The 27,948-nt window shown below is 39.5% G+C and overlaps 1 protein-coding gene across 1 annotated transcript; it reads right to left on the bottom strand.

Annotated features, from left to right (window-relative positions):
* Positions 1-8,211: 8,211 nt before the first annotated feature.
* On the bottom strand, positions 8,212-20,878 carry dnaaf4 (dynein axonemal assembly factor 4). The gene is made up of 9 exons (XM_028584178.1): positions 20,522-20,878; positions 20,006-20,153; positions 13,738-13,871; positions 13,405-13,618; positions 13,179-13,324; positions 11,070-11,179; positions 10,821-10,974; positions 10,294-10,399; positions 8,212-8,421 (listed from the first exon to the last, which is right to left on the bottom strand). The coding sequence occupies exons 1-9, from the start codon at positions 20,642-20,644 to the stop codon at positions 8,309-8,311; spliced, it is 1,248 nt and encodes a 415-aa protein (XP_028439979.1). The 5' UTR covers positions 20,645-20,878; the 3' UTR covers positions 8,212-8,308.
* Positions 20,879-27,948: the final 7,070 nt, after the last annotated feature.

Here is a 27,948-nt window from a genome sequence, read left to right as displayed (position 1 = left end):
ATGTACAGCCTTGAGGTGGATGGGCTACACCAGCAGAAGACCCCACCGGGTACCACTCATCTCCACTAAAAATAGGAAAATTAGGCTACAATTTGCATGAGCTCACCAAAATTGGACAGTTGAAGACTGTAAAAATGTTGCCTGATCTGATGAGTCTCAATTTCTGTTGCGACATTCAGATGGTAGAGTCAGAATTTGGCATATAAAATGGATCTGTCATGCCTTGTTACCACTGTGCAGGCTGCTTGTTGTGATGTAATGGTGTGGGGGGTGTTTTCTTGGCACACTTTAGGCCCCTTAGTTCCAATTGGGCATCGTTTAAATGCCACAGCCTACCTAAGCATTGTTTCTGACCATGTCCATCCCTTTATGACCACCATGTACCCATCCTCTGATGGCTACTTCCAACAGGATAATGCATCATGTCACAAAGCTTGAATCATTTCAAATTGGTTTCTTTAGTTGACTGTACTAAAATGGCCCCCACAGTCACCAGATCTCAACCCAATAGAACATCTTTGGGATGTGGTGGAATGGGAGCTTCGTGCCCTGGATGTGCATCCCACAAATCTCCATCAACTGCAAGATGCTATCCTATCAATATGGGCCAACCGTTCTAAAGAATGCTTCCAGTACCTTGCTGAATCAATGCCACAAAGAATTAAGGCAGTTCTGAAGGCGAAAGGGGGTCAAACACGGCATTACTAGGGTGTTCCTAATAATCCTTTAGGTGAGTGTATATGTGAGAGTGCATTTGACTTCTGAGGAAACCCACTACTGGACCGTTCGATATTAAGTTAAGTACTTAACTTTATTTGGGTTTTGCTGCTTCTTCTACTTTTTCTACTTCCGTGTGTTTTTGCTGGATTGGCTTGGATTAGTGTTTTTTTTTCTTAAAGTGACTGACTGAAACTAGCTTAGTGTGAAGTTGGGGAGTGGAGGTTAACGACTAGCAGGTGCTTTGAGTGATTAGCCAGGGTGTGGCCTCCCCGCCTGTAGCCAACACCAATCACCTACTTGTATTTAATATTGGCAGTTGCGTGAAGCGGCAGCTTCAGCGGACGAAGACTTTGAGGACAAAGACAAAGGAGTCTACGCAGGAGTCTTCTTGGAAGGCTAAGTGGGAAGTTAAGTGGGACTGATATCTCATATCTCTCTTACACTGCTCGGTGTCTTTATCTGGAAATGTGCTGCTTCTCCATTCTTGTCCGTGTTTCCTCTCGGAGATACTACAAACCTCGCATTAGCTCGCAACATTTCCGCAACCCCACCTCTCTTACCTATCCCGCCCGTTCCACACACACACTCAACACCTTGTTGCAGGTGGCCTGTGGAACTGCCAGTCTGACACTCGCAAGACTGAGTTCATCTCTGGCTTTGCCAGCCTGAAATCCCTTGACTTCCTTGCCCTCACTGAGACCTGGATACACCAACCAAAAAATCCACATGCTGCTCTCTCTTCTGCCTACTCTTTCACCCACACACCCAGACCTACTTGTAGAGACGGGGGGGCAGGTCTCCTCCTTAACCCCAAGTGGAGATTTTGTCTCTACCCACTTCCACAGTTTACCCTACTCTCTTTTAAACTTCATGCTGTTACCATAACTCATCTGGTACAACTAGTCATCGTTGTTATCTACCACCCACCAGGTCGTCTGGGAGAGTTTTTGGAGGAGCTGGATGTCCTTCTTTCAAACATCCCTGAAACTGGCCCTCCGCTGGTACTTCTGGGCGACTTCAACATCCAAACAGAGAAGTCAGCTGCCTTTTTTACACCTTCTCTCTTCTTTTGACCTCTCACTCTCTCCTTCACCACCCACTCACAAAGCTGGCACCCACCTAGCTCTCATATTCACCAGAAACTGCTCTACATCCAACCTCACTGTTACAACCATAACAACCATATCTCAAGAGACACTATACCTGTCCACCATAATATCCGTTCACTCTTTCCTTCTTCTCTGGCGTCATGTACTATATCAACCCCCCCTCCATCTGACTCTTTCTTACTCATGCCTCCCAACGCTGCCACAGACACTCTCCTCTCTACTTTATCCTCCTCTCTTGACTCTCTCTGCCCTCTTACTTCACAGCAGGCTCTCAAGTCCACCCCAGCTCCGTGGTTATCGGACTACGTGCGTGCTGAAAGATCAACTATACGGGCAACGGAAAGGCAATGGCGTCAAACTAAACACCCAGATGATCTGCTTACCTATCGGTCTCTTCTTTCCTCCTTCGCTGACTCTATTTCTGCAGCAACCTTTTATTAAACCAAAATGTAATCCTTTTTTTTTTTTTTAACCCAAAAAGCTTTTTTCCATCTTCTCTAACCTCCTAGATTTCCCCCAGTCCACCTCCTCCCTCCTACCAACCCACTTTGTCAACTACTTTGTAAAAGAGATAGATGACATACGCTTTTCATTCTCCACCACACTTCCTGAAATTATCTTTCCATCTATCACATCCAGTATTCTTTCCTCCTTCACCCCTCTATCTCCAAATCATATTTTTACTTTGATTACCTCCAACCGCCCAACCACCTGCCCCCTTGATCCTATCCCTTCTCACCCTTTCCAGTCTATTGCTTCTGACCTTCTTCCTTTCCTCACCCATCTTATTAACATCTTCTTTTCCCCAATGCCCTCAAAAAGGCAAGAGTGACCCCACTACTCAAAAAACCACTTGACTCGTCTGAAGTAAATAACTACAGACCCGTCTCCCTTCTTCAATTTCTATCCAAAACTCTTGAGCGTGCCATTTATAATCAACTCTCTACCTACCTCCACCAGAACAACCTTCTTAATCCCCACCAGTCTGGCTTCAAGGCTGGCCACTCAACTGAAACTGCCCTCCTTGCTGTCACTGAGTCGCTTCACATCGCTAGAATGCAGGCATTCACTCTCTTCCATCATCATCCTTCTGGACCTTTCTGCTGCATTTGACACAGTGAACCACTAGATCCTCATTTCGACACTGCAGAATCTGGGTGTTTCAGGCTCTGCACTCTCATTGCTCACATCTTACCTGACAGACCGAACCTACCGGGTAACTTGGAGAGGATCTACCTCAGAACCTTGCCCACTCAAAACTGGGGTTCCTCAGGGATCAGTCCTGGGTCCCCTCCTATTTTCTCTATACACCAACTCTCTCGGCTCTGTCATTCAGTCGCACGGCTTTTCTTACCACAGCTGAAAAGAGAGAGAGAGAGAGAGTGTGTGTGTGTATAATTTTTATATATATATATATATATATATATATATATATATATATATATATATATATATATATATATATATATATATATAAAAATTAGTTGCATCACATGCAACTAATTTTCTCTTTGCCGGTTGTAAAACTCAAATAGCAGCACGTATCTCGCCCTGTGTGACTGACATTTCTTCTTGGATGTCCACACTAGTGATGGTCAAATGAAGCTTCGCGAACCAGTGTCTTTACTTTCTGAGCTCATTTGATGGTGCTGTCTGTTCAACAAAGGGTTTGAAAACCCATTGAATTGCCATATTTTAACCTTTTTCTTTGAACAGAGAGCGCCATCTAGTGAGCTCAGAAAGTAAAGACGCTGGTTCGCGAATCAAGTTCTCTCACACTACACCGCTCCTCCCCTCTCTTCACTGGTTACCAGTTGCTGCCCGCATCCGCTTCAAGACACTAGTACTTTCATACAGGGCCACAAATGCATCAGCAAACCTGCTTGCTGCCCTGCAGCAAGGCAAACTAATCACTCAACGAAATCCTGATCCTGTTTGCTGTCCTGGAATGAGCTCCCTATTGACCTCAGGATGGCCAAAAGCCTATGCCTCTTCCGCAAAAGGCTAAAAACACATCTCCTCCTACACCTCGGATAAACATAAACAATTTTTATTTTTCAAATCTTGAACCTGCACTTTCATATGGTTCTTTGTAGCTTTTCTTATTTAAAGCTACTGTATTTGCACTTACTACTTGTTGTCTGGAGTTTGAATCTTCATGGTTGAAAGTCGCTTTGGATAAAATTGTCCGCTAAATGACATGTAATGAGTTTTTTTTTTTATAGATATAGATATAGATAGATAGATAGATAGATAGATAGATAGATAGATAGAGCCACCAGCCTACCGTCTGACGCCTGCACACTGGCCAGCAGGATGCCCAGCAGAGAAGTGGCAGTCGGTGTTCAATTCATCCAGGCTTGCCTCTGTGCCCCCTCTGATGTAGCGATGGAGATGGACACAGAGATGGTCTTGCTTGTCCATGTAGTCAGGATCGTAGCCATAGGTCGTAGCCGATAGACATCTTCACCTTTTCTTCTGTGGTTAATCTGATGTTAACATTTAAAAACTCTGACCAGCTAGGCTAACAAGGCGAGTTGATTTCCCCATCCAACGTCAACCACATAAAGCACAACTAATATTTGTAAAATAGACAATTCAGCATAAGTTTTGCTTTTTTGCAGAAAACTGTAAAGTTGCAGGTCATAAAATCAAAACAATGAGCTGAAAGGTGCTAACAAACTTTGTAGATCTGAGGGATACTGCAAAGTCTAGTGATAATTATCTGGGAGTTCGTTACTTTGAGCAACACCTTTTACATTAGACATTTGATTAATTGTTAAAGTAAAATAAAATTCATGAACAGCTTTAAAAGACGTATCATGTAAAAATACACAAGACAGTGGTCAACTGGTCCACTCAAAAATAAGTTCTGCCCAATAAACAGTTTAAAAAACCAAAATTGAGGCCTGGAAGTTGCAGACATCTAATCATTATTTCTTCTTCCTAACAATATCAATGTAGCCTTGCATTTTGACATGAGATACTGCTTGTACACTGAAACAACACCTACAACATGCTATTGAAATGGTTGACAGTAATGGGGTAAAATATGCAACACAAATTAAATATGATATATATATAAATTGAAAAAGAAAATGTTTTGGCATTGTGCCTTTGAGGATATTTGTGTTTTGCCTCCTGCTTCAGATACCTATCAGTATAAAAAGTAATCAAAATGTTCTACTTTTCACACCACAGCTAAGTCGTCCAGTGAATTCTCAGCGTGCATCGCCATTTGCTCCATTTCAAAGACTTGCATTAATCTTTTATAATAACACTTCAACTCTGTCGCTCGTCTAAGCTGTGTTTATCTTTTCAAACGCCTAGAGAAGTCATTCACTGACTATCATTCACTCAAACTGCCCTGCCACAATGCAACTCCACTACAAATCAAAGCATCTAAATGATGCCATTCTTTCCACGCTGAATTTCAACTATTCGTAATTCTTTGGGGTGCTCTTGGCACATTTGATTAGGAGATTAGGAAAAAAAACAAAAGAATTGGTAGAAGAAAAAATAAGAAGAGCGGCTTTGCGGGGGTGTTTACAGATTTCAATTGTGTCCGCTGACAGACTGCATGGTGTGCGGTCGAGGTCTTCAAGTGCTACTTCACACTCACACTCACATGTTTGTGCGGATTGGCGCTCTGATCTGCTTAGATCAGTGGACTTACAAAAAAATCTTTTCTGTGGACCCACATTTTAAAGCTAGTATACTTTGTTGCATAACCTACATTGTGTTATGAGTCTGTATAATGTCATGCTAAAGGAATTCAAAAAGGCTGGGACAGCACGTTTGAACCAGCGGCTAGTAACAGAGCGGTTAGGTTAGAATAAAGCACAAAACCTCCACTTTTCCAGAATCATCTGGAGACTCACACCAGCCTTCCCATGACCCAGCAGCACTGGGTCCTGACCCACTGTGTGGTCTGATCAGTTGACCTCAATTTGCACTTCAGATTCAAAACAAAAAAGGTCCTTCACAGAAAGTGGGTTTACAAAGAAAAGCGGCAACTTCCAAATCCCTTCAATCTGAAATCAGTGTCATAAAATACTGTGTTATTGAGTTAGTGGGGTAGAGTGAGGATGGGTAGTGAGTGGTCAGTCTGTTAACTTAACAAAAGCCTCTTATTAGGGAGGTAAGGTGACCACAAACACTAATGTGCATCTAGATCTGCTGACATTCTTCTTCTGTCCCTCAACAACAAACACAGATGTGCCTTTGGTGGAAGAAGTATTCAGATTCTTTACTTTGGAAAAAGTACCAATACATTTGTGTAAAAAATCTATTACTGTACGAGTAAAAGTCCTGCATTCAAAATCATATGTACGTGAAAGCACAGAATATTAGCAATATATAAAAAAGTATCAAAAGTAAGAGTACTTCCGATTTTTAGAAATGTGGCTTCTGTGACTAATATATTCATATGCAACATTAATACATTTTTAATACTGAAGCAATGTGTAAGCGGCATTTCAGCGTTGTAGCTTGAAGTGAAGCATGTTTGAACTAAATTACGTTGTATACAGTTAGTTTGGTCCTGTGGTTCCCAATCTAAGGGCAGGGCCCCTCCAAAGGGTCCACCAGGTAAATCTGAGTTCTGTAACAAATGGATCATTTTTTTTGACTTTCTTCCTACTTTGCTTTTTGATTAAATGTTAGATCATTTGACTTCTTTGGGATGATTTTTGATGGGAAATCAGATAGTTGAACTGCAGCAACTCGCACACATCTGAAACATGACAAGGTGCCCCAGCTACAAACCACAGCTTTGATTTAGTCTATAACAATGTATTGTATTGTATGTTTTTAGTCAAATCTTAATCTGAAAAGTTATTAGTTACTATAGCTGTCATATAAAAGTAGATGAGTAAAGTATAACTTTCCCTCTGACATGTAGTGAAGTAGAAGTAAGGTACCTCAAATTTGAACTTAGGTAGAGTATTTGAGTAAATGTACTTATTTACTTCCAACCACAGTTTGTACAAGACACTTTACCCTCCACAAGGTTAAGTGAAGCTGCTCACAAGAATATTTATCAAAGCCTACTAATTTCATTTGTAACATTTTGTTTTTCAGATTTTCAGACTGGGTCAGTATCCATGTATGTTCTCAAAGTGAATCAAGATTTTAAAAAAGAAAATGTAATAGGATTTTACTTTAACATGAACAGACAACTGCTGTTCATTAACTTTTGATTGATGGAGCCAACTCTGCCAACACAAAAGTTCAAATAGAATAGTTTTGTTTTTTATGTCAGCTGCAATTTGAAAAATGTACCACCTCTTACAATATTTTCAAACTGACAGAAAATACAACCGCAAAAGGTTGAAGGAGTCTTCATGTACAAAAAGCACTACACTTAAAGCTATAGTGCGTAGTTTCTGTTGCCCCCATGAGGAATTCTAAGTTATGACAAAAAAACTGTTGCCACATCCACATGATACAAGCCTTCATGACTGACCTAGCTTTGTAGCAACTCATTTTGCAATGGCTAGAATGTAACGGACATTCATTAATATCAAAAAGTTACGCACTAAAGCTGTGAGTCAGTGTAAACTTACATATTGACACTGAAAAAGCCGCAATGTGAATATTTGTTTTGGAAAAAAAATCATTCCATTAATTTACATGGTGACAAACATCCAAATATTTGTATTTCATTTTAGGAGCTGCAACATTTGACCACAAGAGGTTGCTGTGAGCACATTGGTCAAGTGTCTTCCATGCACTCTACATCAGGGGTCTTCAACGTTTTTTAAGCAAACTGAAACAGAGACGGATCTGGGACCCCCTAGTACATATATTGTATAAAATGAAGTTGCATGTTAAACTGAGCCTACAATCACATGTGGGCGGCATAAAGCCTTTATACATGAATTTTTAGTGCATAGAATATTAAACTATTAAAAAAGCCTAATAATTGTTGGCATGATTTTATAAATCATGTTTTAATGTTAAACATACATGTGGCACAGTGAATCCTTAGGGTTAACTGTATCTGTGGATGGCCTTAGTGACTAACTTACCTATAGGCCATTAAGCAGTGGGAATTTATATTTGTTGATAATATGTTGGAGTCATGTGAAGACTCTTCAATTTTGGAAATTCTTTTTAAAAATTAACAATAATTTGGAGGCCCTCCTGCATTGACTCTGAGTACCGCCTAAGGGTCCCGGACCACCTGTTGAAGATCCCTGCTCTACATTATATTTGTCAGTAAAACACACTACAACACTTTTCATAATTTTTCCGGACTGTCGCTGACATACCTTTTCCATGTCCAATAAAGCAGCAGGTAACACTTGAAGTCTGAATATCAATGACTACAAAAGGGATTGAACATAGTATTTGACTTATGTTTACGTATAATGTAGCCTTTAGTTCTCTGTTGTCATTTATTAAATCATTGAATAATAGACAAATAACACAAAGACTAAACAGCCATACATAATATGTATGGTACATTTTCTGTTTCACTGTGTCTCAGGGTCAGTGCCTTGAATAATGTCTTTGATTCTCTGTGTGTCTGCCTGCAGCACTTCGTTGTGAGGGGAAATCTTTAGAGCAGCTTGGTAGTCTTGTAGCCCTGAGAAAACAGGTCACAGGTAGATCAGCTGACAGCACAGAGTAGGTGGACATGGTCAGCTGTTCAGCCATTCAGTTATCATTTTGAAAAAACATGCTACAGTGATGTATTGTTGAACAAATTGCAACAGAAGCAAACTCAACTGATTTTGTATCCTCAATATGTCCTGAGAAAGGAAAAAAAAGCCCTGAAGAATCCCATTAGGGGAAAGTTTCGAAAAAGACCCAAATATAGCCTATTCATACGCCTATTCATTCTTTTTCTCATGTGAACAGGGTAAAAATTTGAACCTTTAGATATCACCATGAGAATTAATGAGTTGATTACTTACATAAAGACAAACAAAAAATGGAAAAATGGAAAAAATGTGATGAGCCTGAGGGAAGAACAGGACCTACCTTTTGTCTTCTGCATTCTTCTTACCCTTGTCTCCTGTTCTTCCCTCAGACTCATCCCCCAGAAACCGCCCCAACCCAATCTCTGCAAAAATAATTATTAAGGCTGGTTTAAAGTACTTCTTCCTGCCTCTATGTATTAATGCTCATGGGTTCCATTCAGACCATAACATTAAGTCTTTTACTGTTATATGTCAAGATTCAACAAGACATTTTCACCTGGCTATACCCAATGTTTAGATCTGTTGTGCTATTTATGCAAATTAGCACATACGTAATTACATTATGCACCGTTTGCCCATGTTAACAAACAAGTTCAAAAAACTTGTAATACATTTTGTTTGTCTTAATGTAAGTAATCAACTCAGTCATTTTCATGGTGATATCTAAAAGGTTAAAAATTTTACCCTATTCACGTGAGAAAAATAATGAATAGACGTATGAATAGGCTATATTTGGGTATTTTTCGAAACTTTCCCCTAATGGGATTCTTCAGAGCTTTTTATTTCCTTACTCAGGACATATTGAGAATACAAAATCAGTTGAGTTTGCTTCTGTTGCTACTATATGTCTTTAAAGGGTATCTTTTAAACCTGGACCATATTTTCCTATGTTTTTGTGTCTAAGTGACTACATTTGGCTGCAGAGAAACAAGCTTCAATGTAACGTTAAACGGCAACTGCGCATCTTCAATTTGTGTTCACTAAATCGGCTACTAAAGGTATAAAATTGTTCTATATCTGTGGTTTTACCACTGACATGCACAGACTATTATTCTAAGCGTCTGACAACATTATGAAAAGGATCCCTAGAGAGGTTGAACTTTTTGTTAAAGAGTAAGATCCTTTTTGTTTAACATGAAACAGCGCCGAAATCGCTATCGCCAAACCCACCAGACTCCATTTAAATAAACATTATCATGTAAACACACGTCATTCAAAGTCCACAGAAACAATCACCACTCTGGTTTGGTTGAAATAAATCCTTAATTCACCCATTTACATGCTGGCTCTACACACGCTAAAAGTATTGTTTATCTAGATGGTGAGTTTGGTGATGGCGATTTCGGGGCTGTTTCTGGTTAAACAAAAAGGATCTTATTCTTAAACAGGTCTATCTCTGTAGGGATCCTTTCCATAATGTCATCAGACACTTAGAATAACAATCTGACACTGATATACTGTCAGCAGCAAAAACAGCCTTTTTAATGGACAGTCCCTATTGCCCCATAGGATTACATTGCAGACTGGGTTGCAGCTTTCTTGCTCAATACTGGACCAATTTCAAAGAGTCTTGTTAGTTCCTTAGACATCAATGCATGGGGAAATAGGGTCCAGGTTTAAAAATAAAAAAAACTACCCTTTAAACACAAGGCAAAAGTATTTATTATTGTGAGTGTATCGTTGAGACCAAGACAGTCCAAAGGTATATATAGTAACAGTGCCAAATAAAAAAAAATTCAAGTTGCTGTTCAAACCTTCTGCATAGAGCTGTAGCTGGCAGAAAGCAGATCCTCGGCGGACATGGGCTCTGGCTCTGGCAGCTGCATTGGCAACAACTGGTGGAGTCAACAGATCAAGTGCCTATAGAGACACATGTGGGCAGATGTTAACTCTACATAATAGCTGGATGCAGCTTCTCTATCAGAATGATTCACAGTGTGTACATAACTCATGCCAAAGGTGGTAATACAGTAGAAACTAAATCAGTGATATTTAACATGGTATTTATGATATTACACATGATGATATCAAACACTTTCAACATAATTACTATTGAAGAAATTAACTGTATAGAACAGACACAACTTATTTTGCCTCTCTCCTTGCACAGAATCTCCAGGTATTATAAACCCAGTTATCTCTTGCTGCTATTTGCAAGTTTCAGGACAACCAACGTGCACAGTGAAGTTTTAATTAAATGTATTTTTCAAAATGCAGTAGAGTACAGATGAACACAGATAATGTACAACTCTTACTCTATTACTATGGAGATAGTACAGACCTGAGAGGAATCCTCAATGGCCTTGTGAAGATTTTTCAACTTCAGATGACAAGCAGCCCTGTTTGAATACAGGGCTGGGATCTTTCTGTTGAGTCGGATAGCCAGGCTGTAGGCATTCACTGCACTCAGGTAGTCCCCACTCGCAAAATATTTGCTGAATGAAAGAGTCTATTTAGTGATTCCATTGATTTAGTGATCAAAAAAGAAGTACTGTTAAATAGTTTTGAAAGCAGATTTAATTTCACTTACTCTCCTTTGTCCTTTAACCAGTCAGGGTTCCTCTCCTCTTCTTTCAGGTCCTTCAGCTCTTTATCATCTGCGTTTACTGCACGCCTGGCTTCAGCTTGTTTTTTGAGCCACTGGTTGGTTAAAATATAAAAAGTGCAATCTTAGTGTTAATTCCACTCACAAAACATATGGATTCAAGCTTAACGCAAACGCTACATTTAAAAATGTCTTCATTAAACCCATAAAAGAGTTGTTCCGTGCATAGAGACTCTATTTCTCTGCTTATACATGGAGCAAATGAAAACAACAAAATCTGTTAAAATCACTAATGGATCTATTTCGTCTTGTTTCTCTAGCACTGCATCACTGATCCACAACACATGTGGCTTCCGAGGAATAATCCTATGGATCTGTTCATGTCATTATATATGTTGTTATCAATCTGTATTAATAATGAGCTCTTATGTTTGGTACCAGTAGTTGATGTAACTAAGCCATGTATATTTTAAGTTATGCTGAAACTGTTAAAAAGCAAAATAAATGTGTAATTTGTTAATTGCATTTAAGTGGTAGTTTTCCCAATATCCATTTGCTGTCTGCAATTATTTATTGACTATCACACAAAATTAATCATCTGTCAATCACCTGTCTGTCCCCATACTGTATCTTTATTTAGGCTTTTCATCTTAAGACAAGCCACTTGTATAAGTACCAAGTAGAAAAGTTTGGAATTTCATTAATTTCTGTTGTGATCTTGGGTTCACTGCTACGAAACGTTAAGACATTACACAGTTTATTAATACAGTAATAACAAGTGCAACATCGTGTCAGCGAAACCGACCTCCCTAGCGCACGCTAGAAGGATCCATAGACAGTAAATATAATGGAAGAAGCTTCTGCGCCTGAAAAGTGAAGCCAACGCGGAAGTTATTTAAAAATCTCATTTCCAACAGGGGGCGACACCACTGGTTGCAAAAAGAAGTGAGTTTTTTTTTTAAGTCTATGGGAAAATGTCCCTTTTACTCACTTGATTTATTACCTCAGTAAACATTTTCATAATGAGTTTATGGCCTCAATTGCTACTTTCAAGTCTTCTTCAATACAGCATGATGTTCATTTTGTAAATTTTGGTCCTTTTTTTTTTTAAAGCCGATGGGATTGCATAGGATGCTTTAGGAGCGTGGCTACCCACCAACCTGTCAATCAGGACAGAGGCTAAGCTATGCTAACCATGGCACTAAAAACTGTAAAAAAAAAAATGTGTTCACACAACTTTTCAAAACATTTGTTCGTCACTATAGACTGTTACACACCGGGGCGTGATGAATAAATGACACGACAATGCAAAATATACACATCAAAACTATTCATACGTTGACTTGAGATTGGGTGTGAGCGGACGAGAGAGGGCGATTGGAGTAGAGGAGAGTTGACGTGTACAGTGAAGATATCAAGTACAGTACAGTAGCTAGAGTCTGCAGTTGGAGCACAAATAAATGCTGTAGCTCCTCAAAAGCACCGTAGGTGTACCGTGTCTTGTTTCCCCGGCGGCTGAGCGGAGTAACGGGGGTTAGCTCCGGAGACTTCAGCCCTGTCTCCCAAGCCGAAGCAGGAAAAGCTAACACTATATCTACTTTCAGCTATTAATTGAGTTTCCTTTTACTCTACTCTTTTTATTGTGAAAGCTGAGAAAAGAAAGATTGTCTCTGGTAAACGCTGCCTTTGTCAAAGTTGAAATGAGAAATAAAGTTTGAGGTCTATACATTCTATGGTTCGGACAACAGCCTTTTTGTTGTATTATGATCCTCATACATAAACAACACAACATGATTGGTTGATGTCTTTAATTGCGGTGCAAAAGCTCAGAAAAAAATCGACCTTATTTCTAAAAAACAATTACGTTGCGTAATGTTTGCATTCAACAGCTCGAACACATATTAGCGTGTGAATTAATCGTACAAATAAAAATGTCCCCAGTGTGTAAAAGACCTTAAAAGTGAAAACAATTGGAGGTACAGTATGATCAAGTAAGAGGATTTTTGTTGTTCAACCAATTTTACACTTGATTCCTAGTGTTTGATCTTTTTGAACACCCTGCAGATGACAGAAAAGGAAATTGGCAACTCTTACGTCTTCCTCTTCTGGTACTCTTGATTCCCTGAGAGCTGTTGGGAAAATTCGTGGGGTAAACGTGACTTGAATGTTTCCAGTGAGTCTTGGAGCAGGCAGGTTTGCTTGTTTTCTCTTGCTCTTCCCTTCACTGTTGCCTCTTTGGTCTAAATGCAAGAATATGTTCATTAACATACCAAAACCAATTAGTGTAAGAGCTAATTTGATCACACAGGGAATTACTTACCCAGATTGACAGTTCCTCCAACTGAACCTTCAGTCCACTTCTTCTCTGTCATGGCTCGTTTGTTTTGATTGTCTCTCTGACTTTGGAGTTTGAGTTGGGCTTCTTCCTCTGCTTTTTGTTTCTGTCTCAGTTGCCATGCTGCCAACTCTGCTGTGGTTTTCTCTCGCTCATTGTCCTTCATTTTCTGGATACTGTCTCTTTCCTCCTTTTCAAGCTGAGATCAAGTCAAACATGCTATATATAAGTTCTTCTAGATTTCACAGCAGATTTCCAATTTTGGACATCTTGGGGATGTGATTTATGAGTAGAGTATGGTGTATGTTACTGCCGTACCTTCATCATTATCTCTAGTGCATATTTTTTCTCTGCATGCTGTTTTTCAACCTTGGATCTGGACTCTGAAGAAAGCTTTTCCTGGTATGTCAACAGAGCCCTTTCTCTGATCTCCTTCTTTTTTTCTTTATCATCTGAAACACATTCACTTATAATGGTAGATTAATTGAATGTAAAAGTATAGGACACTTTTAGCCGAGTCAAGGGGACATTCAAAACAATTATGTCTTAAAACCAGTGGTCCCTTCTGAGCTGAGAGTTTGCTGATCTCTGTTTAACTATTTAAGAACCGAACCTTGGTGTTGAAAGTTTCCCAAAAGATTAGAAGTTGAGGAGGCAGTGGCAAGCAGCAGTTAGAAGGGAAGGTTTTTCTGCCAGTGACATCTCTGTGCTCTGCATTGAGGTGGTGATGACGCAGTGGATATGACACATGCCTTTGGTGTGGGAGACCTGGGTTTGACTCCCACTGCGATACATCAACCAATGTGTCCCTGAGCAAGACACCTAACCCAAAGCTGCTCCAGAGGCGTGCGATCTCTGACATATTTGTAAGTTGCTTTGGATAAAAGTGTCAGCTAAATGACATATAATGTAATAGTAAGGGTTCAAGATGGAGCTTAACCATCTGTCCTCAGCTTCCCGACTCATCTCCAAACAGTAAGCTAAAGGATTTGGTAGATAATGTAAGTCAAACCTTAATGAGAATGTTTTATTTGTTCTTTCTGGATGTTAGAAATCAACGATGTATTGTGTATTACATTATGAAATACGTAAACCTTCAAGTTGTTAGCCAGTGGCAACCAGGACAACACAAGCCTCAATGACGGCTGAAGAGAGCCTGTCAGTGGACTGTTCTCCACATTTCGAAGAGGCTGAACCTCTGCCTAATGAGAGTATTTTTAGTAGCTATGCCCCAAACAGGTGTGAGCATAATGGCCCTGGTCATATATAAACCTTTCTCTCCCTCTCTCTCTCTTTCAATTTAATATGCTTTGTTGGCGTGAGAGTAACAAAAACAAAATGACCAAAAACGTCAAGTAATTATGAGATTAAAAAGACTAATGAAAAAAAACAAGGAACATTTGTGTGTGTCCCTCTTGCGCTTTCATTCTCTTTGCCCTGCCACACTCTCACTTGCCACTCTTTTCAGACACAATATTCAATACTCAATATGCATCCCTGATGCGCGCACACACACACACACACACACACACACACACACACACACACACACACACACATATATGTTGGCAGTAGGAAAGTAGGGGTGATGAGATTAACAATGCGGGCCAGCTATGCATCAGACAGTTGTTACTGTGAGTGATGAGATACATAAACTCAAAACCATTTTCATCTTTCTTTCTACTAGGACCACGACCACTCCTATGGATTGCCTGCATCTCCCACTGATCTAAAGGCCAGACTCAGTGAAACCATGGCTAGGGTGGAGCGTTTGGCGTGAGAGATGAGAAACGAACGAACGAGAACGGAGGGCAAGGAACACAGTACGTCTTCTGCAGAATCTGAAGGGGAAGAACCTCATAAATGAAGAGCTGAAAGAGAGATTTGACTTCTATGCAGGTAAAAAAAAAATTGATTGTATTTATATCTAATACTTATATTTTTACATTTTCTTAGACGTCCTACTTATTATTTCAAGGGAACTTACTTATTAGTCTGTGCTAACTGAATTTCAGATATTCTATCTCAGAGAGTCTCTTCTATTTGACCTCCCACATCCACATACTTTGCAAATGTATTCTTAGTGTAATTAGATTGCACCATAAAAATAATACGGGTTCAAAAACATTAGACAACAACTTTTCATTTTACAAAGGTGGATGAGTTCTGTGGATGCAAAGCCTGGCCCCAACATGATGATGATGTTAGACATGTTGAAAAGAAAAAAAGAGTTAGACCCAGCTAAATATGGATGTGTGACTCTCATGTTGGCTTCCATGGCCATCAAAAAACATGTCCATTACATGTATGTTGAAGCTGGCAGGGACTATGTAGCATGCATACAGTCCGATAACCAGCACCACTGGACCGATCAACTGGGAATACATTGTTCATCTGAATGATGTTCAAGCTAAAGATGGACTGCATGCTGCCAACAAGGTAACAGTTAAGCATGTTCATTTTGACTCGCAGAAGATGAAGGTATCCCTGGCTGCTCGCACTACGTTACCGTCCGATTTTAAACTCCGGTCAATTTATGAGGACTATGGTTAGCTGCTCCTCTGATCTCTGCAGGTTAAATCGAGACAGCTAGCTAGCCGAGACTATCTGTCCAATCTGAGTTTTCTGTTGCACGACTAAAACAACCTTTGAACGTACACGTTCCACAAAAACAAGTTCCTTCCCGAGGCTATTTTGCAGCAGCACCATGGCTCCGCTCTGCGCTTAGCACCGCCCAAGACGATTGTGATTGGTTTAAAGAAATGCCAATGAACAAGAGCACGTTTTTCTTCCATCCCGGATTGCTGTGTGGACTAGCCAGACCCTCCTCCGCAGCGCTGTGAAGGGAGGTCTGGCAATGCGAGACTAATGGAAACATGAAAAAGAACATATGTTGTGTATGCTGACGATCAGATGCTTTCAGCTAATACAAACATTAGCTTTTAGATAATTTACAGGCTTTTTGACATGACCAGCCGCAATCCCCGTGCCAAAGAGTTCAAAGCTCCCCTGGGTTCTTTGAATTGGACTGAGAGAGTAGAGTTCTTGTTGAGAGGCAAGGAATACTTGATCAGTTTGGTGATGAAAGATGGCACACCCCTTCACCGATCAAAGAGGTTTTTTTTCAATTATGAAGCTTCGGTTTGTCATTTGAGTTCATAAGTTCATGACAACAAAAGTTCCTATGATGCTCTCTTCTCTTCTGACTTTTTGCTGTCTACGGTTTTGTTTCCGTTTGAATTATTTTATCTTTAGTGTTTCAGTTCATACAAGTGTCAGAAAGGTATGTATGGCACTGTGTTCATATAAACGATTTTTGATGATATGATAACCTTGAAATATCACGCAGTATACAGTATTACATTTATACGCTTTATAATTGAAAGTATGTAATTAGCAATGCGTTTTGCATCATTCTGCGGACTTGTGACACCAGCTACAATTCAATTCAATTTCATTTCATTTATAGTGTCAAATCCCAACAGGAGTTATATCAGGACACGTTACAGATAGAGTAGGTCTAGACCACACTCTGTAATTTACAAAGACACAACAATACCCACGAGCAAGCATTTGGCGAGAAAAAAAAATCCTTTTCACAGGCAGAAACCTCGGACAGACTTTGGCTCTTGGTGGGCGGCCATCTGCCACTGCTGATTGGGACACAAAAACACTGATACAGATATACAGAAATATGCTTCATAATAATAATAATAATAATAATAATAGGCTTGTGATTGATGAGCTCCACTGGAGGCATGAAGGGAGGATGGGTGCTAATCATCTCAGAGCCGGTGGAAAATCAGCAAACTTTCACATTAAGTTTTGTGTGTGTGTGTGTGTGTGTGTGTGTGTGTGTGTTTTTTTAGGGGCTGGAATAACAATCCTACTGCATGCCAGTTTCAGGGCATTTTCCGCTGCCTGATGGTCCGGTGTCTCTCCAAGCACTTCAGGCAACGTGGTGGCACAGGATGAGACAGTGTCCCTGTCTGTTGTTGAGATGTCCTCTGCTTTGCCAGCAGAAGAAACTGAAGAGCTTCCATCAGTGAAGGTGGTCAGGTCAGCTGAGCGGTTTATTCGCCAGTTTTCATCGGGGCAAGCCGTAAAAGTGTTTGTCCGTGCTGAGATTGGGTCAGAGGATGTGTTTCTTTTAAAGGAGCACATTCAAGAAACGCAGTTTTGCAATTGACAATCATCATTTTTTGCTATTAGTTTAGTTGTGTCTGTCTTTCACAAACTAAGGCTACACCACAATGCCAAACTGAACACTCTTACTATTACAGAGTGTCAATACCCGTAAAAAACTGTGCAAAACAGTTCTGTTTCAAGGTTTTTAGCTCCTATCCTCGTGTTCTGTATAGGCCATAACTTGTACAGGACAAAATGTAGAAACTTGCACATCAGGTAAAGCCGTAAGCATATTTGCATTTATATGTGTATGGTATAAAAATCGATACAGCATAGAAAACTCTTTACATGAGCTGCAGCCGAACTGCGACTGATTGAACCTCTAACGTGTGTTACAGGTTGAGTTTTATAAAAACAAAAAAAGACACATTCAGGAGGTGCTTTACTTAAGCCATATAAGAACGGCCTGTGAACGCACAGTGCCAGTTCTGCTTTCAAATGTTTAGTTAAAGTAAAAGGAGACGCAATTAGCACAATGTGCTTCAATGTGGATATTTTCAACTTTAATATAATGCTTGATAGCTTAATGCATCATATTTTAATTGGGGGTATTTTGTGAGTAGAATCTGAATCTGCAACTTTCTGGTTTCTGGTAGGTTTTCCTCTGAAGTAAAAGTACACAGTAAGTCAGTAGTAAAGGCCTACAGTTGGGTCATTAAGTGCTTTGGGAGCCTTATGTAAGTTATTTCAAGTACAATGGTTATGGAAAAAGCTACAAGCAGCTACCGGCCCATTCCAAAAGCTGCACTAGTTATATGAATTGCACATGAGAATTGGTACTAGAATAATATAATCATTTGCCTTTTTAGTCCACTAGATGGTACAATTGAGTTATTTTTTCTATTAAGAAATGTATCTTTTTAGATAAACTGGATGTGTTAGGACATAATTTGAAGATGGGAAAGAGGTAATCATTTTTTATATATCGCAGAATATCACAATACGTTTAAAATTGCATTAAGATTGTATATTGGGGGGGGCCTCTGTTGATTCTCACCCCTTTTCACTACTCAATATTTAATTTAACATTGTGTTATATTCAATATATTATACTACTATTGTATTGCTAATTATACTATACATACTATTGTTAATAGTTAATATAATATGTTTGCATTACTACCATAATATACTCATGTATATATTTACATATTTATTGTCATATATTTACCAGATTATACATTAATTATACTACTACTATTCATACCATATATCAGGGCTCAACACTAACTAAAGTAGCTGCTAGGCTTGACAACCAGGCATCAGCTTTTGGTTGCCAAAACTGACAATTCGGTCGCCATGTTTTTAACTGCCTACATTTGGATCAATTCATTTCTTATGTAACTATACCACACATTTGAATAATGAAACAATGAGAGAATGGCTTGCAATATAATTTCCCTCTCAAATAAGCGTGCAACTGATCACAAAACTCACGGTCACAGATCGGATCCATTTTCAAATCATTTTTTTTTTCAAAATGTAATAACAATAATTATTTATTTTCACCAAATGTAAAAAACTATTATATAGGGACAGCTCCATAAGTATTAGCAAAGGAAAATAAGCCAAAGCCATGCTTAACAAACAAGTTTTGGGTTTTTACAATTACTTATGACAACAATGGCTTATTTTCCACCACGTAAGTAATTCAGTTCATTTAGGCTACACTCATATGCGTCTAGCTGCGATTGTTATTAACCTAATTATTAACTGGCGACAAACAAAAAGTTTATTTTACTACTCCACTCAGATCATAAACCCTTAAAAACGATTAATTTAAAATCGGTTGAAAAATGTAGGCCTAGATTGGACAGATAGTCTAGCTAGCTGTCTCAATATACCATGCAGAGATTTGAGGAGCAGTCAAAAATAGTCCTCATAAATCCACCGAATTTAAAATTCCAACACAAAGAAAGCGGAAGGAAACAGAAAATGCATATGGATATAGACTACGCATTGCCAGACCTACCTTCATAGCGCTGCGGAGGAGGGTCTGGCTAGTCCACACAGCATTCCAGGATAGGAGTAAAACGTGTTCATTGGTTCATTGCCATTTCTTTAAAGCAATCACAATCGTCTTGGACGGCACTGAGCACCGGACGCAATAACAGTGCCTCTGCAAAATAGCCTCAGGAAGGAACTTGTTTGGGTGGAACACGTGCTCGTTCAAAAGTGGTTTTACTCGTGCAACAGAAAACTCTGATTCGACAGATAGCTGCAGAGATCTGAGGAGCAGTTAAAAATAGTATTCATAAATCGACCGGAGTTTAGAAATGCCAACACAAAGAAAGCGGAAGGTGACGGACATCCGGCCGAAAATGAGGGACATTCGTAACATAGATGGCTTGTTTTACGGTTGAGTAAAATGACTACAATGTCAGCCAGATGCTCTTACTTGTAGTTATCATCAGATGCTCCCACACTTTATTGGTCCTCTTTGACAAACTGATGACTGCAACTCCATTTCCAACCTTAGCTGTGCTTCGGTCATCATCAACAGGTTCAAACAGGAAGGCTTCAAACAGATATGGAGGGTAATGCACCTGTGCAGAAAAGAAAGTGGAAAACATTGCATAGTGTATAGTGCATTGTGTATACCCAACTCCCTTTCAAAAATCGTGCTCTTAAATTTGTTTAAACTTAATGTGTCTACACATTATAATATAAAGACATGGCTGTGACATTAAGAATGTAATCTTTTGTCTATAGCTAACGACTAACGTTAGACCAAGAAAGGTAATGCTAACGTTATATCCTAGCTAGTTATATAGCTACAGTAATGGTTATATCCTTATGTTCTTTATTCATGAGTAGCTACCTAACGTTACCGTTACGTGATATGACAAAGCTAATAGCGTGTCACGTGTGACAGCGACATACAATTAACAACGTGTAGCTACGCTAACTTTACCTTGAGGTATTCTTCTGTAGACACGATGTCCACTTTCTCAACTTTCCTTCCTTTTAAAGGCACACTTATGAAAACCGTCGAGTCTGTCTGTGTCCATGAATAGTCTGTTACTAGCAACGGCATTTTCGGCACACCTATTTTTTCGTGTCACCCTGCTGTTTGTTATTTTGCCCGCACAACTTGGAAGCAGCAGCTCTCCAGTTGTGGTATCACTAATAGCGCAAAAATCTCGATGTATTCAGGTTAAAAACAAAGTTATGCGATAAAAGAGCCGTGAAGGGGAAAAACTGGCTGTACTAGCCAATGGTACTAGCTACCGCATGGCGTCTCGTTGCTATGGTGACCACAAAGAGACGCACCATGCTGCCTTTAAATTTGTCGGAAAAATGAGTATTAGGAGTCGTAGCCAATACCAATTATTAAAGGGATGCAAACCCACACGTTACAGTACTGTCATAGCAAAGTAAATTAGGCCTATATAAAATATTTCATATAGAATTAGCTTCAAAAAGCACAGTACACAGATACATGTTTTTCACTGGAGTAGGCCTAACTTGCTCTCAAATAGCCTATGTTAAGTAGACTTATAAGTCCACTTAACATATGATATGGAGTTATATTCCTATCTTTATTCAAGAGCGCATTCTTTCAATTTGAGAGCATTTCTCACTGATATTACGTTCAGATTTTGTAATAATTTCCCTCAAAACCTTGCTCTCACACTCAAATGGTCATGCTCGCACTTGGATTTTCTCTGCTTGTGCTCAGACTCAGATATGTTGTTCTGTGGACATTTCCTGCTCTCAGCTTTGAACCTTCTCCTTGCACTCAGCCTGATTCTGCGCGCTTGCAAATCTGCTGCTCTCGGATCTCTCCTGCGCGCTTGGATTTTTCTGTGTTACAACACTATCAAAATTCCACAACCAATAGACTGCCAGGTGTAGTGTTGACCAATGAAATGATCCCTGCCCCGTTGAGGGTGCGTTCGTTTTACGTGAGAACATCCGTTGCAGCTGGCTCCTCTGTAACCATGGGTCTGTAACCCAAGTTTATTTAACCCCGCCGTCCATCGCTTTATTATTCGTATATGTCAATAATGTGCACAGAATGGTCGACGGTCTTTCACCTGCACCCATCAGGAAACGGGAGAAAGCTTTGAAGTGGGACATATCAAGTTGTAGCTACACAACTATGAGGGTGAGTAACATAAATTAAGCTTGATGTCCGTAAACAAATAGCTTTTCTTTAAATCAGTAGTTTAGCTAGCTAGATAGATTGAACGACATATGACGGACAGTATGTGTGTATTTACAACTGGTATTTAATGACCCCACTTTGTAATTTGTCCTCGTTTGGTTAACCATGTTCCTGGGGATTTGGCTAATTTCAGACATGTTAGAGGCAATTGTAAAACCTAAACTGTAATATAACTGAAAAACAAAAGAAACTGGATTGTTTGTATCAGTTTTTACATCACTGTTGCATGTTTTTCAGATGTTCTAAATTCTTATAACATTATTTTAACAATAACATTCATATATATATATATATATATATATATATATATATATATATATATATATATATATATATATATATATATATATGTGTGTGTGTGCGTGTGTGTTTGTGTGTGTATAGAAAGTTGTAAGTACAATTCCACTCCTATAATAAAACACTATTTAAAATAGCAGTTATTTATTTTTACCCTTATGAAATCAATACAAAGCAAATTGAACAGAAAAAAAACAAGTATTTTGTTTCAGTTTCCCTTCTTCCAGGTGGGGCTGAAGTACCCCTGTTGAGCTGCACCGTGTGCATGGACCAGTGTTCTACAACCACACTACTGTCTTGTTCCAGTCAGTACATTACTCCAAACGCAAAATCCCATTGGTTCTTCCTGTACTCACCTGTGTGCAGAGGGCAGGCATTAGTGGCACAAACCAAGTACGTTGGCAAGTCTGATAATAATTTAATTGTAAAATCATGTTACATACACTTATTTCTTTCTTGCTTAAATTCACAGGGTGCACAACAAGGCCCAGGAGAGACAATTACTGTGATGTCCACACATCCAAAGCAGAGAAGAGAAGGTAAGGTAAGATAGTAATGATGTTAAAGAAAGCTATGTACACCTAATACCTTATGTGTTGATGTCTATGAATTTGTTTTAAATAGGAGCACACTATACAAAGACAACAGTGGAGAGTTGCTGGATCGGTCTGTCCTCAAAGTGCCAGAGATCTACAAGGACTTCACCCGTTTCTGCACCATCACCTGCATAATCCAAGTGATAAAAGAGAGAACAAACTATTTTGTTCTCTGCTTACATGAATAGGTGCCTGTAATGTCTGCACACATAAACAATCAATTAATAAATGTTAAGTATCACTGATATTTCTTAAATCATTGTGGTTTTTCAGAGCAATAAGATTATTAAAGCCATCTTCATACTTGCAACAAATTAAAACCCTTATCAAGGCAAATAGGTTTTTCATTTTCTGTAATCTAAATCTAAAAACAGTATAGTTAAATTTACCAGAGTGGACACTTGCAGGTTGTTCAACAGCTTTAATTTACCTTGTCAAAACAATAAGTAATTCATAACCAACTGCACAATATTTGACACAAAACCTAAAAAGTGTATGGTTCATACTCCTGTGAAGCAGTACACTTTGCCTGTAGGATTTACTGTAGCAGGAACATTGATATTGGCAAACTGATGACCAAGGTACAGGTGAGTTTGTGAGCAGGGTTATGATATGAACTAAAATAAAGATAAGATAAGCCTAGTGTTCACAAGAGGGATAATTCAGGTATTGCAACACAAGTTATAGAATAATTGAATTAAATAGGAGGTATATATAACTAGTAGAAAATAAATTAACTAAACAAAAGCAATTTAGGCAAAGTTATGAGGTAGTAGCAAGCTAAAGTGACGTATAATCAATAGCAGTGAGTCACATCAACAGTGTACACCAGAATAATATATACTGTGATTAAGTAATGATACTTAGTGTTGTCTGTAGACTACTAATATAACAAAACAGAAAAATAATATAGTGTACGATGCAGTATGGAGAACAACCGAGTCCCATATGACCCCAAGAGACTTTAATTGCAGCTGTTGATGTTGCAGATGGTTGTAGTCTGTAGCCAGTCATACAGTAGGTAGATCTGGAGCAGCAGGGTGACTTCTAGCTTTCATGGGCTGGTGATAAGACTCTGCTGCTATGATGCAGCATTGGTCGAGCCCTTCATTCTCAACTGGAAGAAAAGAAAATGCTTTTTTTTTATGTTCAGTTGGCTTTGTATTCATTTAAAAAAAACTGCTATTTAAGGAGCAAATTATTCTAGATCTGTTTTTATTATAGTGATAACATTGTACTTAACATTACAACGTTTTATACAGACTGATATGAATCCATCATTTTCAAACTAATGTTATATGAAGAAATGAAGACTAAATTCTGATGAACAACACACAACAGTGATGCAAAAACGAACACAAACAATCCAGTTTCTGGTGTTCTTTCAGTTATATTACAGTTTAGGTTTTACTCTTGGCTCTAACATTAAATTAGCAAAATCTCCAGGAAGGAGAGGTTAACCACACGAGGAAAAATACACATACTGTCGGTCATATGTTGTTCAATCTAGCTAAACTATGAAGAAAATCTATTTGTTTACGGACATCAAGCTAGGCTGTATGTTAGCATGTCTGAAATTAGCCAAATCCCCAGGAACATGGTTAACCAAACGAGGACAAATTACAAAGGGGGGTCATTAAATACCAGTTGTAAATACACACATACTGTCCGTCATACAGTATGTCGTTCAATCTATCTAGCTAGCTAAACTACCGATATAAAGAAAAGCTATTTGTTTACGGACATCAAGCTAGGCTAGCTATGGCTAGCGCCATATGCTATGTGCTTAATTTATGTTACTCACCCTCATAGTTGTGTAGCTACGTAACTTGATATGTCCCACTTCAAAGCTTTCTCCCGTTTCCTGATGGGTGCAGGTGAAAGACCGTCGACCATTCTGTGCACATTATTGACATATGCTAATAATAAAGCGATGGACGGCGGGGTTAAATAAACTTGGGTTACAGACCCAGGGTTACAGAGGAGCCAGCCGCAACGGATGTTCTCACGTAAAACGAACGCACCCTCAACGGGGCAGGGATCATTTCATTGGTCAACACTACACCTGGCATTCTATTGGTTGTGGAATTTTGATAGTGTTGTAACACAGAAAAATCCAAGCGCGCAGGAGAGATCCGAGAGCAGCAGATTTGCAAGCGCGCAGAATCAGGCTGAGTGCGAGGAGAAGGTTCAAAGCTGAGAGCAGGAAATCTGTCCACAGAACAACATATCTGAGTCCGAGCACAAAGTTTGAGCACAAGCAGAGAAAATCCAAGCGCGAGCATGACCATTTGAGTGTGAGAGCAAGGTTTTGAGGGAAATTATTACAAAATCTGAACGTAATATCAGTGAGAAATGCTCTCAAATTGAAAGAATGCGCTCTTGAATAAAGATAGGAATATAACTCCATAATATGAGAGCATTCAGAGATTCATATTACATGTTAAACTGTCTTACATGTTATTTAATTTCACAGATCATCACAGTCTGTCAGAGCTTTAAGTTTATAGGATTTGGAAACTGGCTTAATTACCCAGGTGTACAGTCATAATTTAGATAGGCCTATGTAGCTGCTTTAGCCGCTAATGCCTTCTCTTCCTATTCATCCTCATCAATTACTGTCCAGTGGGGAGAGGAAGATGAATCCCTTAAACATATTCAAGGCATTATCAGTAGCAAATATTTTAGGGTGCATGTTTACCAGTACTAAAGGGTTTCAACGAATGTTCTAATTTATATGACTTAATAACAGGTAAATGTAATAATGGTTCTGTGGTGGTTGGAGTCCGGCTGGCTGTGAGTTCCTGTTTTTCTTTTCCTCATGTTTTGCTGTCAGTTTGTGTTGCCTCTGTTTCTCTCTGTGTTCCCCCCTCCCTTCCTGTCTGTGCCAGCCAGCTGATTGCGCACACCTGCTCGCCTCCTCACTACCGCTCTTCCCACCATACACACCTGCCGGCCATCAACTCCAATCAAGCCCAGTATATAAACCCCGGATTGACTCACCACCTTCGCTTGATCGTTGCTCCTGCCTACTTGCCATTGCCTTCCTCGTCACTCTGCCTCCAGTCAGCTGGCTCCTCCATCCAGTTCCCCCTCACGGTTTCCTGCACCAGCCTGCCTCAGCCCTCGCCTCTCCGCGCTCCAGTACTTCCCTGTCGAGTTCTCAGACCCGGTCTCCCCGTGCCTCTGTTCCCGGTTCCAGCCCCCGTGCCTGTGCTCCCCTCTCTGGCATCCACCTCCCCACTTCCCCATTCACTTTCCCACTTTTCCTAATAAAGTGATTTGTGCTGAGTTCTGCATTTGGGTCCGTTCTGTCCTAACCGTAACAGGTTCAGTATATTTCAACAATGTTTACCGAAATACAGAATAATACGGAATAGGAATGACTGAGTGAACTGAAGATTTTGTTTATGGCGTAGGTTCTGTTTGGTGGCTCAAATGTCAGTTGCTAAAATCTGTATTTACCATAGAAATACCAGGATGTCTTACTAGGCAGCTGGATCATCTTTACAACAGGCTGGATGGATTTAGTGGCTGCAGGCCACAAATGTGGATGAGGGAGCTTTTTCTTGAAATGTAGTAAATATATTTTAGACTTAAAAATATCCCCTTTTCTTATATGGAATTTGTTTTTCATTGTTTGTTATCTGCTGAATGGGTCGAGAACAAAAGCTGAACCCATCTGAGTAAATTCACACCCACACGGAATCTCTGCAAGACAAATAGGTTTTGCTATCCTATCCTGTTGAAGGTCTTCTCTGCATCCAACAACATGACAGACTTGTCAGGGGTGCCAGATTTTTCAAAGAAAATATTAGACAACCTCCTTGTATTATGGAAGTCCTGTCTTCCCTGCACAAATCCATTCTGGTCGAAATAAACCATTTGAGGTAAGAATGGTTCCGATCTCCTCGCTAGAGCTTTACGTAACATTTTCAGGTCATTATTTAGGAGTAAAATCGGTCTATTAGACCCACATTGGGTTGGCATTTTATATATATATTTTGTATATTTCACTGCTATGACTCGGATTTAAATTGAATTTATTCATATTCTGTTTGTAAATCAAAAATCCAGGTTGTGATTAGAATCTTTATTACGTTTTGTAAAAATTCTTTATTTGCCTCCCTGCTCCTTGCTCCCTAGAGCAAATATTACAGCGAAACCCCAGTAGCCTTAGATGATGGCCGACTGGAAAAATGTCTGGATCAAGCAGGGAGTGAGGAACTCTCAAATTAGTGAATTGGCATGTAAGCATTGTCCAAGTGTGTAGATTGAAAATGATCAAAGTGTCACTTTTAGCACTCAATCGAGTTGATATGGTGTAATTAAACACAGCATAAAAAGGCATTAACCAAGTGACATTAAAATATAAAAATCAGTATGCCTTTTATTTTACCTACTCAATATTAATCTTTATGTTCTCTCAGGTCGATCCACTGGAGGGAGCCATAGTAGGGGTCAGAACCAAGTTAGAAGAGGCTGCCAGCTGAGGTTTGTTGTTGAAAACAGGTATATCTACCCAGTGGCTAGAAATAGGGAGGAACCCAGCTGGACCAGCTCCAGATCTGGATCTTCTGTAAGGAAGGAGGAGATTTATTCTAGAAGCAGAAAGGGCAGCCAGGGTGAGTGTGTTTTTTTGTGTTTTACCAGGATGACAAAGCCAGCAGGCGACAGGAACGCAGTCTGAGCTTTTTCATTTTTTTCCCTTAATGTAATCAAATCCCATGAAAAGACCAAAACCAACAATAAATTAATTTGATTTACAAACACTGCCTTCTTAGTTAAAGTCTGATATATCCTATTCAGGGCTTTAAATGAACTTTTTTGATCACCAGCCAACACGGCTAGTAGATTTTTAAAGTTACCAGCCAATCAGATTTGTCACTAGCCACGTTTCTTTTTTTCCTAACTATTTCAGCTCCTCTGATTTGTTTGGCGCTGTTCCGTTGGTCTTCTCTGTTTCAGCGTAGCTTGTAATCAATGCTGCAGACTCTAGGCATGTAGCCAACGGGTGTATAACACATCACAACATGGTGTTCATGGGAAATGTAGGATTAGTACTACAAGCAGTGTTGCCAGATACAGATTATATTTCCAAGCCAAAGACACACAAAACCAGAACTTGCCAAAAAACAGACCAATCTGGAAACACAACCGGCTTTATCAGGTTTTATCAATGTTTTATATACTGGATTGTTCCGGTGCCCCGCAGGTGCCGCCAGATGTCCCTAATTTTCGGCAGGAGGTCCGTTACCTTCCGCTTTCTTTGTGTTG

Source organism: Perca flavescens, chromosome 8 (genome assembly GCF_004354835.1).
Source record: "Perca flavescens isolate YP-PL-M2 chromosome 8, PFLA_1.0, whole genome shotgun sequence".
NCBI classification, from domain to species: domain Eukaryota; kingdom Metazoa; phylum Chordata; class Actinopteri; order Perciformes; family Percidae; genus Perca; species Perca flavescens.
The sequence above is the reverse complement of the archived record's forward strand: the minus strand, read 5'-3'. Positions and strand labels throughout refer to the sequence as shown.

Coding starts and splice junctions, on each gene's coding strand:
- dnaaf4 (XM_028584178.1), bottom strand. CDS start 20,644: ATGCCGTTGCTAGTAACAGACTATTCATGGACACAGACAGACTCGACG. Junction 13,872..20,005: donor GCATCTGATGATAACTACAA/GTAAGAGCATCT, acceptor AATGTGTTTCAG/ATGATAAAGAAAAAAAGAAG. Junction 8,422..10,293: donor GCTACAGCTCTATGCAGAAG/GTTTGAACAGCA, acceptor CTGTTTTCTCAG/GGCTACAAGACTACCAAGCT.